Source organism: Chelonoidis abingdonii, chromosome 4 (genome assembly GCF_003597395.2).
Source record: "Chelonoidis abingdonii isolate Lonesome George chromosome 4, CheloAbing_2.0, whole genome shotgun sequence".
Lineage (NCBI taxonomy): Eukaryota > Metazoa > Chordata > Testudines > Testudinidae > Chelonoidis > Chelonoidis abingdonii.
In genome coordinates, this window is record NC_133772.1 from 40,647,799 (window position 1) to 40,660,331 (window position 12,533).

General features: G+C 41.2%; 1 protein-coding gene across 1 annotated transcript in view; it reads left to right on the forward strand.

Moving 5' to 3' along the window:
- The window catches only part of LOC116829791 (mucin-5B-like), a 72,551-nt gene extending 60,847 nt beyond the window's left edge, over positions 1-11,704 (forward strand). Inside the window, exons 36-48 of the mRNA XM_032788836.2 lie at positions 823-1,001; positions 2,079-2,148; positions 2,340-2,452; positions 2,931-2,962; positions 3,460-3,637; positions 5,291-5,395; positions 6,017-6,057; positions 6,938-7,060; positions 8,677-8,772; positions 9,751-9,879; positions 9,985-10,024; positions 10,730-10,853; positions 11,467-11,704. Coding sequence (XP_032644727.2) covers positions 823-1,001; positions 2,079-2,148; positions 2,340-2,452; positions 2,931-2,962; positions 3,460-3,637; positions 5,291-5,395; positions 6,017-6,057; positions 6,938-7,060; positions 8,677-8,772; positions 9,751-9,879; positions 9,985-10,024; positions 10,730-10,853; positions 11,467-11,641 — 1,405 coding nt within the window. The 3' untranslated portion in view covers positions 11,642-11,704. The remainder of the gene's footprint in view (positions 1-822; positions 1,002-2,078; positions 2,149-2,339; positions 2,453-2,930; positions 2,963-3,459; positions 3,638-5,290; positions 5,396-6,016; positions 6,058-6,937; positions 7,061-8,676; positions 8,773-9,750; positions 9,880-9,984; positions 10,025-10,729; positions 10,854-11,466) is intronic.
- The last annotated feature ends 829 nt before the right edge of the window (positions 11,705-12,533 follow it).

Below are 12,533 nucleotides of genomic sequence, written 5' to 3' on the forward strand. Positions count from 1 at the left end.
CCCTGGCTGGGATTATTTAGGGAAAGTGGTCCTGCCTTTAGCAGGGGGTTGGACTAGATGACCTCATGAGGTCCCTTCCAACCTTTTGATTTTATGATTCTATGATTCTATGTTCAAATAGTTAATCTTTTTAAATAATTTTATTATTAAAAATAAGATTACCAAAAGGAAACTACACATCCATGGAAAAATATTTGTACCTAGAATTACAGCACTATGGCTGCAAAGGAGTCTTACTGTCATGTTTCAGTCTATTATCAGATAGCTCAGTGGGGGTATCTCTGTGCTGCAGCTGGGAGTGAGCCACCTCGCCCATATAGAGAGACTCGTGCTCACTTTGCTTGAGCTACTGTGCTTAAAATAGCAATGTGGTCACTGTGGCTGCGTTGGTGACTCGGTCTAGCCACCCGAGCTCAGACCAAGGAGGTCAGGTGGGCTTGAGAGCCTGAGCTCCCACCCAAGCTGCAGTGTCCACACTGCGATTTTTAACATGCCACCGCAAACAGAGTTTGTGCAAGTTGGTCTATCTGGGCTGGGAGGCTCGCTGCCAGCCACAGTGTAGACATACCCTGGGAATACAAGGCGCTATAAATAATGTTGAGACAGAAGTCATCATTAATTGAGATGAAAATCTGATTTTTTTCCATTGATAGTTATGCTGGATATTTGGTATCGAGGGAACATTTCCCATCAGAATGATTTAAAGTCGGGTCTTCAGCTTGACAGTTTCTCTTGATGGATTCTTGTTTCTGAGTAGAATTCTTGTTATGAAATTGCCAACACTCACTATGAAAAACAAGTCCCTTGTCTTTCTTTAATAAGGAATTTGACAGGCTGTCACAGTGCCATTCCCCCTCGACCTTACTATGAGGCTTGTGTTGTGGATGGCTGCTCAGCATTACGCCAGAAGACTGAATGCCAAAGCCTTCAGACCTATGCGGCCTTGTGTGGATTCCATGGGATCTGTGTTGACTGGAGGAGCAAAGCTAATGGGCAGTGTGGTGAGTTGGGGAAGACTTTGCTGGAGTGGAAGCTATTTTATTCTATTCCTCTTTCTGTTTAAATGTGTATATTCCCATTCTAGAAGATACACAAGGCTTGCGTCTACTTTCACATGCACTGGAGCAAATCATATCTAGCGCCGTTGAAATCAGAGGAGTTATGCCAGTGCAAAACTAACGTAAATAAGGGGAGAATGTGGGCCCATAGTGTCTTCTGAATGGTTCAGCACCAGGCTAGGTTTAAAAATGTTTGTCCTCCCTGAAAATTGAAATTTGTTATCAAAAAACTGAAAACTGCCAAAATCAAAAAAAAAAAATTTTGATTTTCAGATTTTTGGCTTTCTGACAAAAAAAAATCAAATATATTTGAGGAAAGCAGATGCTTTCTGTGATTTTTTCCCCCTTTGGTTAAAAAAAATTGCTGTCAAAGTTTCCACAGAAAAATTTTGATCAGCCCTATTCAACACACACCACATGTAGGTCTGCATCCTCATACACTCTCTAACCAGTTAGAGGAGCAGCTCTGGAGTCCTAGACAATCCCCCACATTAAAAAAGCCTGCAGGCCAGATTCTTCTTTGTTACACTAGCGTAAATAAAAAGCAACCCCACTGACTTAAGTGGAGTTACTCTGAACTTCTGCCAGTGTAACAGAGAAGAGTTTGGCTTAATAATTCAGCCTCATCATTCATAACATTCTAGTTTAGGCACTATCATACTGCTTTTATTCAAGGGTTTATCACGGGCAGGGGAAAGATGAGAACTTGGCTATATTTCAAAGTTTCATTAATGGTTTTTAGCTTGTTAAAATATTAACTACAATTTCATCACTAGATGGCAATATTGCTTAATACATTTGGTTTCCCTCTGCTTGTTTTGCCTCTTGTCAAAACCATTTATTCTACATTACTAGAATGATTAGCTTACGTGACTGCAAACAGAACAGAACCCCTCAATGGAAACAACCTCCTTTGTGTTTTCATCTGGGTGGGATATTTTATCTAACACATTATAATTTGTATCCACAAGTATTAGACAGAGCTGGCACTCTACTCTGCATATTATAAATGTTCCACAGAAGCCAGATGTTCTCAGGACCAGATCTACAAGCCATGCGGGGGAACAGAAAGAAGCACATGCTTCAGCAGGTGGGTCATTTACTAAGCACCAAGGGAAAGGCCGATGTTCTCAAAAAAGCTGAAGGGAGTCAGAATTCCAATGGGATTTGGGTTCTTAACTCCCCTAGGCCAAATTTCTACTCAAAATTCTGTGTTACATCAGCCCTAAAAAGCAGATGAAAATAGCTCAGTGTCACTCATCTTTTCCTATGTACATGCAGGAAAACCACCATCCCCTTGCAAGATAAGGATCCAGCGCTTGTTGAAGGGTGCCACTGCCCCGATGGAAAGATCCTCCTGAATAATCTTGATGGCATTTGTGTTTCTGTCTGTGGTAAGAAAATATAAAAGGTGGGAAAAGATGAAACACCAGCTTAAAACTACCACTTTAGGGGTCCATAATGCAATTCACCAGCCTGGTCTTTTGCACCCAGGGGCTGAGTGTACTATGGAAACAGTATGCTTAGTTCTGGGGAAAAGTAAAGAAAGTGTCTAATGTAGCCTTTGGGTGGCCTTTTCTGGCCAGCTCAGAAATGATTCTGGTAAGTTCTGAAGGCAGATGTGCCCCCCTCTTTTTATGCAGAAGTATGAGCCTTTGAGTCAGGAAGTAATAAACAGGAGATCTTCAAGATCTTTTGGATGGCTGACCTGTGCTTTTCAGCCAGGGCTCATTCTTTTCAGGTCCCCTTTTCAAAGCCTCCCAGATCCTGGTTTGATGTATGTCTCTCTTTCTCTCTGCTTCTGCCACTCTCTCCAGTTCTATTATATTCTTAAACTGACCTTTATAATTATACAATTGTTCTATTTTGTAGGCTGTATTGGACCTGATGGATTAGTGAAACAGGTAAGGAATAGGATCTATGAAGAAGTGTTCTTTGAATAACTATTTTACACAATAGCCAAATGCCTTCACCTATTGTAAATATGATTGGAAGAATTTTTCATTCTTTTAATGCTGAACTCAATGCCAATGTGCAGTAGAGATATCACGGGGAAACAATGGGCCTTCTAACTTTTGACTATGCTTCATAACACCAATCCTCATCTGAGATACTGATGCAAAATTGGCAGCCAATGAAAATCACTATTTTTTGGGAGATTCTTCAGGTTTCTCTCCCAACACACACACCTGCAGAGAAAGGGAAGAGGCTACAGCATGTTTTATTATGCAGATCTTTTAAGTTCCCTTTGGAATTAAGAGTCTCTAGGGTTTCATACAAACAGCCCAACACCAGACCTTAGGATAAGAGACTCTGGTTTGTAGCAGCCCCTCATTTCTCATTAATTTATTACTTCTAGGTTCCATTCATTGATTGAACTGTCCCTTTTTAATTTGCACAGCCTGGAGAGACATGGGAACATGATTGTCAGTACTGCACTTGCAATGAGGCGACCTTGAATATCTCTTGTTCACCGCACTCTTGTGTTAAGTCTCTGCCAGTCAACTGCACTAAAGAAGGATTTGTTCCTAAAACACGACCACGTTCAGAAGATCCATGCTGTCCAGAGACAGTGTGTGGTAAGAGATTAGTGACATTGACTTGTCTACAGAAAAGATTGTCATTTTTGGAATGCTAGCTCTATGACAGGTTGGACCCCCCTTCCAGGGTGCCCCCTGATGAGCTGGGGTCCCACTGAGCCTGCCTGTCCCACCAGCATGTATCCCACCCACACACACACTCTGTGCTACTGTGTCAAGCTCTCCAGCCCCCTTCTAGCACACACACAGGTAGGGACACACCCAGCTATAGAATCACAGAGTCTGCAGTCAACTCTATGTGGGAGGAATTGCCCAGCACTTTGGTGCACACCTCCTCTGTAGTGTCTTGCACTGTACAGAAATTCATACAGTGTAAGCTCATGAAATTCGCCTGCTCCCTGAATGTGGAGGAAGATATGCCAGCTTTCTCCCCTCCCCCGCCCCTTGCCCATATGAATTGCACAAACTGGTTTTTGGATAAACAAAAACAACTACACAAGGTAAATGTTAAGTGACTATAAGAGATACCAAACAAAACAAAGCAGATTACTGAGTGAATAAAGCAAAATTACGCTTAATACAATAAGGAATTCTGGATACAAATAATAATTTCTCACCCTAAATGTTGCTTCAAGCAGGTTGCAGAGTGTCTTGAAGGTAAACTGCACTGCTTGCAGCTTAAATCTCCAGGAATTCCTTTTACAGTTTGATCTGTCTCACCTGGACTCAGCCCCCTGACCCCAGCTTAGATTCTTTGTTTCTTGAGGTGTTTTCAGCAGTCTTCCTTCTTGGGTGGGGAGGCAGTGGAGAAGAGACCGAATTAACTCACTTCCCAGTCTTAAATAGGATTTATATATGGTGGAAACATATTTACATTTTGTTTCCCAGTCTGACCCCACCCTCTCTTTTAATGGAAAAACACTAGAAGCCCAAGATGGGGGAGGGGGTGTTATGATCACATGATCACATGATCCTGCAGTGTCAAAGCAGCAACCCAGAAAGCTTCTCAGGAAGGTGGGAGTTTAGTATCTTCAAAGTTTTATTATTCTTCCTAATGGCCCATCCAGGCTGATTGCCTACTGTCTGGTGGGCATTCCCCAAGTACACACACAGTTGTAATTGCTACATAATCAATATTACGAACTTCAGGTACAGAAATTACACATGCACACAAATTGGATAATTACATTCAGTAAATTACAACCTTTCCAATGATACATCACATGACCCATCTTGCTTAAAACATATCTTAATTCTGCCATAATCATATCATAACAATATTTCTATGAAGAATATGGGAGTGTAACATCGCAAGCTCCAAAGAGGCCAATGAAACTGGGCCTCTGAGGTTGCTGGCTTGCAAAGCTCCAAGTAACTTCATCCCCTCTCAGTCTTCCACGGGTAGCTGGGTATCCACCAAGGTCTTGGCGTGCTTGACCTCTGTGATCTGGAGCTCCAGCAGCTCCCAGAAGGGAGCTTGCAATGTGAATCCTCCTTTTTCAGCAGTCAGCCCTGACTGAGCTGGGCTGCTCCCTTTTATCCTGAAGCTCCCGTTGGAGCATGCCTGGCAGTGGTGAGGAGGTGTGGCTTCCTCTGCCCACAACATGGGTTAACCCCTTCTTGTTCAGTGCAGGGCTGATACACCCCATCACAGAGGCTTTGACTCAATTTGTGTACATCTTCTATTTACAGAATGTGATGTAAAGTCCTGTTCTCCAATCAAAAGACAATGCAATTTAGGCTTCCAGCCAGTGGTAGCTATTTCTGAGGATGGCTGTTGTCCTATTTTTTCCTGTAGTAAGTATATTTTCTTACTATATTCTGGCTTTCATTATTTTGAAGGGGACTTCATCTAGGAGTTTAGTCCCAAAATGTACTCCATCCACTAGTTTTTAGTCACAGAACTGTAATACACAACTACAATATCATGAATGTGACTAGGTGACCAGATGTCCCAATTTTATAGGGACAGTCCTGATTTTGGGGTCTTTTTCTTATATAGGTTCCTATTACCCCCCACCCCCATCCTGATTTTTCGCACTTGCTGTATAGTCACCTTGAGTGTGATCCAAACCCCCATTTGGTTTTGGTCAATGCTGATGATGCTGTCACAAACAATAAAGTAAAGAAGTGAATCTCAGCTAATTTCAAGTGTGATTAGAAACATGGGGGGAAAATAGTGTTTGCCAGATGGGAAATACTGGTAGGTGAAATTTTCCCCTCATGCACTAAACACGGGAAGGGGTTGGAAATTAGCAACACATCCCAGCCATTCTGCATTTCTTATGTTGGGTATTAGGGTTACTAGATTTGTATAGTTGTTTTCTATAACTTATTTAACAGACAATTAAGAAATGTGAAACTAATACATGTTGACATCATTCTTAGAGCATCCTTTTTGTTCTATCTTTCTTATAGTACCAAAAAGTGTATGTGTTTCTGAAGGAGTTGAATATAAGGTAGGACTTACCCCTTCTTGCAGTGGGCTGGCATGTCATGACTTCAAGATACTATTAGTGTGTAATTATCAAAATTCACCTAAAGATTTCATTTCAATGAACATAAAGCCCCAGACTAAAACAACCCATCGTTTCTTATTGCAGCCTAGTGAGTAGTGGACTGGAATTCAGAAGGACTGGGTTCTAATCCTGGCTCACATACTGGCCTGCTGGGTGACCTTGGGCAAGTCCCTTCATAATTTTGTGCTTCACTTTCCTTTGTTCCAGTGTTTGTGCAGCATATAGCACAACAGGTCCCTGGTCCATGATTGGGATTCCAAGGTCTTACAGTAATACATAGAATAAATAATAATAATGGAGATAATGATATGGATCTTCTTTGTAAAGTACCTGGAGAGCTACTGATGGAAAAGTGCTACATAAGAGTTAGGTGTTATGTGTTACTGGAGAAATTACCTAATAGTGATTGCTAGGGTAACAGTTTCTATCATAAAAGAGATATTCCCCTGTATTTCAGGATTAAGATGTCAGAAATGTGGCTGAAGGCAATAACTGAACACAAAATTTCAAGTATCAATGGAAGTTTTAGGAGTAGCTAATTGGTCAAACCGTAGAATGAAATGGAGTAGGGAAGTTGTCAGATGTTGAAGTAATACCTGCATTTAGCATATTCGATTCTGTTGGAATGTTATTCTAGTACAGTGTTAATTCTGTGATATTGATGGTATGTTAATTAGATATTGGAAGGTGTTCGAGTCAAAAACTTGTGCCAAAAATAAAAGGCAAATATAGTAATTTGTTAGTATTTTACAGAGAAATGCACATGTTTTAGAGGCTAATAAACTCTCCCTCTCCCCTCTCCTTTCCTCCTTATTTTAAGCCAGGGAGAGTGGTGCCTAAAAACTCTTGTGAAGATTGCTTGTGCACTGAAAAGCAGGACCCTGCTACACAAACCAACCAAATTCAATGCACTCCAGTAAAATGCTCAACTGATTGCCGACAGGTAAGTAACTTCTACGCTGTAGTTCTCTCTGCTAAACTAAAATTAAGTCTGTGTTCAGGTGAAGAGCAATGGTTGGTGGGGGATGTGCCATCTCAGGAATCAAAAAAATAAAACATAATAGGTACTTAACCTGCTTAAAGAGAGGAAGATGCAGCAAGCTGCTAGTTATAAAATTACTTCTTTAGAGCTGTTCTGTTGGTCTCTGGCAAAATTAAGGGGCCTGTCCCAGAAAGGCATGATGGGATAAATACTTACTATAAAATGGCAACTCCACCCACAAGCTGGTTAATGGGGAAGATAAAGTCATTGAAAGGTGGTGTTTGCATAGTTGCCTTGGTGATGTCTATCACCACTATATGGTAAAAATGTTAGAAAAACTATTCTGATTTGGCTCAAATACAAATGTCCCAATGAAACTAAACGTTCTAAAATTAAATGGATTAGTTGTTTGTAGGCAATCTACATACTGTATGTTAAGACTTTTAAAAGTCCTTGAGCCAGATCCACTAGTGAGGTCTGGTAGGAGAGTTTGTTTTGGTGATACAAAAGGGTTTTCAACTCCACTTAACAGCACAGAATGGAACATACAGAAAGAAGATATGGTCTGTAAGGTGCCACAAGTACTCCTGTTCTTTTTGCAGATACAGACTAACACGGCTGCTACTCTGAAACTTAACGACACAGGGGATGTATTTAAAAGATGTCAAATTTGCTCAAAAAGTGGATGATGCTGGTTGTTGATAATGGGCTAATTCCATGACAGTTGAGTTTGCTGATTCCATGGATTCTGAGGCCGCTCTTCCTAGTTGAGTTCTTATGGTGCACTGCTAAATCTTAAACCTCTCTGGTAGAACCACCATGGAGGGCAGTGGTGCGAACACCGGCTACCATCTGCAGTGATGATTTGCTCCTTCAGTGGACAAGGTTATCCTGGCACTGGGAGGTGTAGCTTGTATCTCTCTGCAAAAGCTTTGCTGAACCTAGCTCCTTGTGTTTAAAATCTTGAACATATAACTTGAATACAAGTACAGAAAAGCTTGATCTTCTGCCCCGCCCCTGCTCACATAAGGCCAAGCATAATGCAACATTCTCGCTCCTCACTGGATGATGCAGATGGAGCCACACATATGCATAGGACTAAAGTCCACACAGGTGGAATAGGTGAAAGTAGTTGTAAATAAACCTTACCTTCAGTCTTCTCAGCACATCTGAAATAGCGACCATACCTGTGGAGAAATGTACCAAAGTGCTGTCTTTGGATCTTGCAAGTAACACATGGTGAGTTAGTTAGTTTGGCCTGATTTGAATATCAGCTCAGATAAGGAGAGGAAATAGCAGATTACCCAGGATGATGCCCCTGACAAAAGGGTTGCTAATTAGGAAAGTATTAAAAGCTGATATGATGATTGAGTGGGTCTCAGCATCAGGTTTGAAATACCTAGACTCCATCAAACAATGGGGTTCAAAAGTCCTTCTAAAAAACCAGAAGTATAATCAAGGGCTGTTGGGTTTTCCCCCCATTGCATGAAGGAGGGCAATGTGGATTTTCTCTGAATGCTCTTCACAGGTAAGCCACAGGTGATGTGGCTAAATGATGGTGCATTTGTTCCCCCCAGGGTTTCCGCTACATCAGAGAAGAAGGCAGGTGTTGTGGCCAGTGTGTGCAGGTGGCCTGTGTGGTGAAGCTTCCATTTGGCATTGTGACCATTGAGGTGTGTTTGTGTTCCTCTGCTCGACAAGGAATTGCAGTATGACACTAGGTCATCGTTTTAGAAATTCAGCTTCCCGTCAACTTCAATGGAGAGTTCTGCTTAAAAACTGAATCCCGCTATATGTTGCTGCATTAGGAAGTTAATGCCTTTATGAAATATAGCATTTCTGAAGTGAATCGACCTAGGTATTTATATGCCCCCTCCCCGCCATCACTGTATCTGAGTACCTCAGTCATTACTGAGTTATTCATGCAGTACCTCTGTGAGATAAGGAAGTGTTATCCCCATTTTACAGATGGACAGCTGGGACAGAGACTGACAGACCTGACCAAGGCCACACAAAGTCTCCTGAGTCTTAGACTAGTGTCTTTCTCTCTGCTGCATCACAAAATGTATCTGTTTAGAAGAGGCAAAAATCTTGACCAGTCTGTGATCTGACACAGTGACTAGTGGCTTATATGCTAACTCTCACATCTAGCATCTCATCTATATGATTTTTTGTATTCCCTGGTCACTGATATTGTATATTATGTTCACCAACTCCAAAAAGTTAATTTTGTCCAAAGGTAGCTATATTTTGTTATTAATCTTTTGACCTCTATTATAAAGGCTGACTTCCTATTTCACGCTCTTTCTCCCCCGGCCCCTCTACCTGCCGAAAAAAGAAAATAGGAGAAAATCTAGATGAAAAAAAAGATTTTCCTCCATGCTTATCTTCTCCCATAAACAGTAACACCACACACATCAATGCATAAGTGTGGGCCTTGGTATGTCTCTTAATATCCCTACTGTTGTGAGCGTTTGATTATTTCAACTCAGGTAACAATTACAGATGGGATTGTCAAAGCAGCCTAAGGGAGTTAATGCAGGATGAGAGTTTGGGAGTTGCAAATACCTTTCAATCCAGAAGAAAAATCCTGTCCCTATGTTGAATCATGTGTTGTCTCAGGATAACTTTATTTTTTCTGCTTTATTCAGGTTGGGAAGACCTATAATGTTCTGGAGGATAACTGTACTCTGTATAATTGCACTCAGTCATCAGGCCAGTTTGTCTTAACTAGCACAATAATATCCTGCCCAGTGTTTGATCCATCAAACTGTGTCCCAGTGAGTATTTTATAGCTGGAATAGTATAAGTGAACAATACAAGCAGCTTTGTGATAGTGGACCAGTGGATTGATTGGGCACTGTGTCTCATTGCTTTCGATATAGGGAACTGTTGCGACAACTTCAGATGGATGTTGTAAGACATGTGAGTATGGTCAATCCAGCGATTCATTAATCAAACATTCATTATGGCCCTGATCCTGCAAGGTAATGAATGCCCTCAACTCCCACCAAAGTCAGTAGGATGTGAGAGCAGTTATCACTTCTCAGAAGTGTTTAGTTCTTCATTGTATTAGGTTCAAAACCAGCCTAGTCCTTTAGTGGTGCCACTGGAAAAAATCTTCATGCTCTCCCTTTCTTGGTTTTATAAAGAAGTGAGATATATATAGTTTAGAGTAAGTTTCTGATGAAAGAATGATGTAACCTGTTAGAGAATGTGTTCTGGATTCTGACATCTAGGAACTGCATAGAAAGCATGATTCTGTTACTGTGAGACCTATGCTAAACTGTGTTGGCTGCTGTAAAGCCATCAAAGTGACAATTAGCTAATAAAGGTCATTACAGAAATGTAGGCTATATAAAAAATACACAATTGTATCTGCCTGGAGCCCGGATCCAACAAAGCAGTTAAGTGTGTGCTTTTAAGCCCATGTTTAAGACTATCCTTAATCAGCAAAATACTTATGCGAGTGTGTAAATGCTTTGCTCACCTGGGGCCTTTAAACTCTCCTTGGCTATTTGAACTCTAACTATTCTTAATAAGACAGAAACGGGACTTGGTTGCTTAGTGGATATCTCTCAGTGCTTTAACTCTAATCTGAGCAAGGCTAATAGAATCCTTCCCTCCTAGGTATCCCATTGTCAAATGTCTGCAAACTGAACCTGAAAAAAGAATATATCACTCACAAGAGCTGTAAATCAGCAGCTCCTGTCCTAGTGCCTTCATGTGAAGGGTCTTGTGGTACATACTCTGTGTAAGTAAGAAACTGCTTCTCCATGCTTATATGATGTCTTGTCCTCATGTGTTCTTGCCTCTGCAGGATCACAGCTACTATCTCAATTAACCCTTTTCCTTGATCCTCTGAAAAGGAAGCTGGATGAGCACAGCACCAGCCTTTTAGCTATGAAACTACATATCATGCTTGCCTGTTTTGTCACTAGGATTGCCATATCTAGGCTTGGTAAATAGGTCACGTTTAACAGGTTAACTAACTCATTTTTACTTACACATTTTTAAATGTTTGGGTTTTTTTACTTGCAGTTTGGACTCTGCATTAGGCTGATTCTTCCTTTCTGTGTGGTCATTTTGGGCCTAGCCCATGGCCCCTTTAAGTCTATGGAAAGCCTTCCACTTACTTCAGGTGGGAGTTTTTCCATCAACTTCAGAGGTCTTTGGATCAGGCCCACCAGGACTACTTAATGTCCTGAGAATAGGCTGTTACTGATATTGTTTTTTCCCCTGCTGCTTACAAGCAGAAGAAACAGCAAAGCTTTCCTTCCCCACTCACAGTTCTAGGGGAAGCTAATGGTAATGAAGAGCAGGAAAGTGATAGCTAATGGATTGATCTATTAGTTTTGTTCCCCCAGGTATGCCTTTGATGACAGTAAAATTAAACACAAATGCACTTGCTGCCATGAAACAAAGAGCCATGAGGTGAAGGTGGAACTGATTTGCTCTAAGAGGAAGAGAATCGAATACACGTATGTTCATGTAGATGAGTGTGACTGTGTGGAGACAAAATGCCAAGAGAAAAAGCCATAAAGACAAAGTGCTGGAGAAACATCTGTTTTTAATGCTTCACCTGTGAATAGTTTAGAACATAGCTGTGAGTGTCCACTGACCTTTTAATGAGGTTCCTTCCCTCTTTGCTTTTTCTTCCAGTAATCTGTGCAATTGTGGAAATTTACTAAAGGATGCTGCTCTAAATGTTTGTAGAATAAACTACGTTTCAAAGCTATTATATTCTGCTGTGGCATTTATACTCTCAACTAATATGTATGCTAGTGTTTCATTCTAAAGTACTTTATAAGCTATTTATATGCAATTCCAGAGATATGTGGTGCTGTGCAAATACACGACTTAGCCCCTGCCTGAAAGAACTATACATGTGCATCCTACATTTGATTCACCTCTGCAGTAAAACACAGCAGCTTTTTCACAGCACTCATTCAGTTGAAAAAGCAGCAATGAATACCATAACCAGCTGAAACTATAAGGAGGAATTCAGAGTGACAGGTTGTAATTTGTCTAGCACCATGGCTGGAACACCTACTCTTATGAATAAGCATAAGGGGATCTCTTATTGCTATGAGTGGTCAGGATCTCTGCTGTACATCTCAGCCAAATCCCTGCAGCACCAAGAATCTCCTGTGGTAATGCATTCATGCTAAGTGGCAGGGAAGACCAACATCTATCAAATCACCAACACGGCTTCATATAGCACCCAAGTTGCTAGGGGATCTCCTGTGTCTGGGCTGCTTTGGTTTAGATGGCCCTAGTGGAATCTGTGGTGGTATAAAGCCAACATAACAGAACCAGCATCATTCTCCTCCCTGTATCCAATGTAGGTGACATTGCCAGGGAGAAATGAGGGTGGCTGAAGTTTCTCTGCACTCTGACAATCAGTGACTGACTCTTCCATCCATTAACAGCT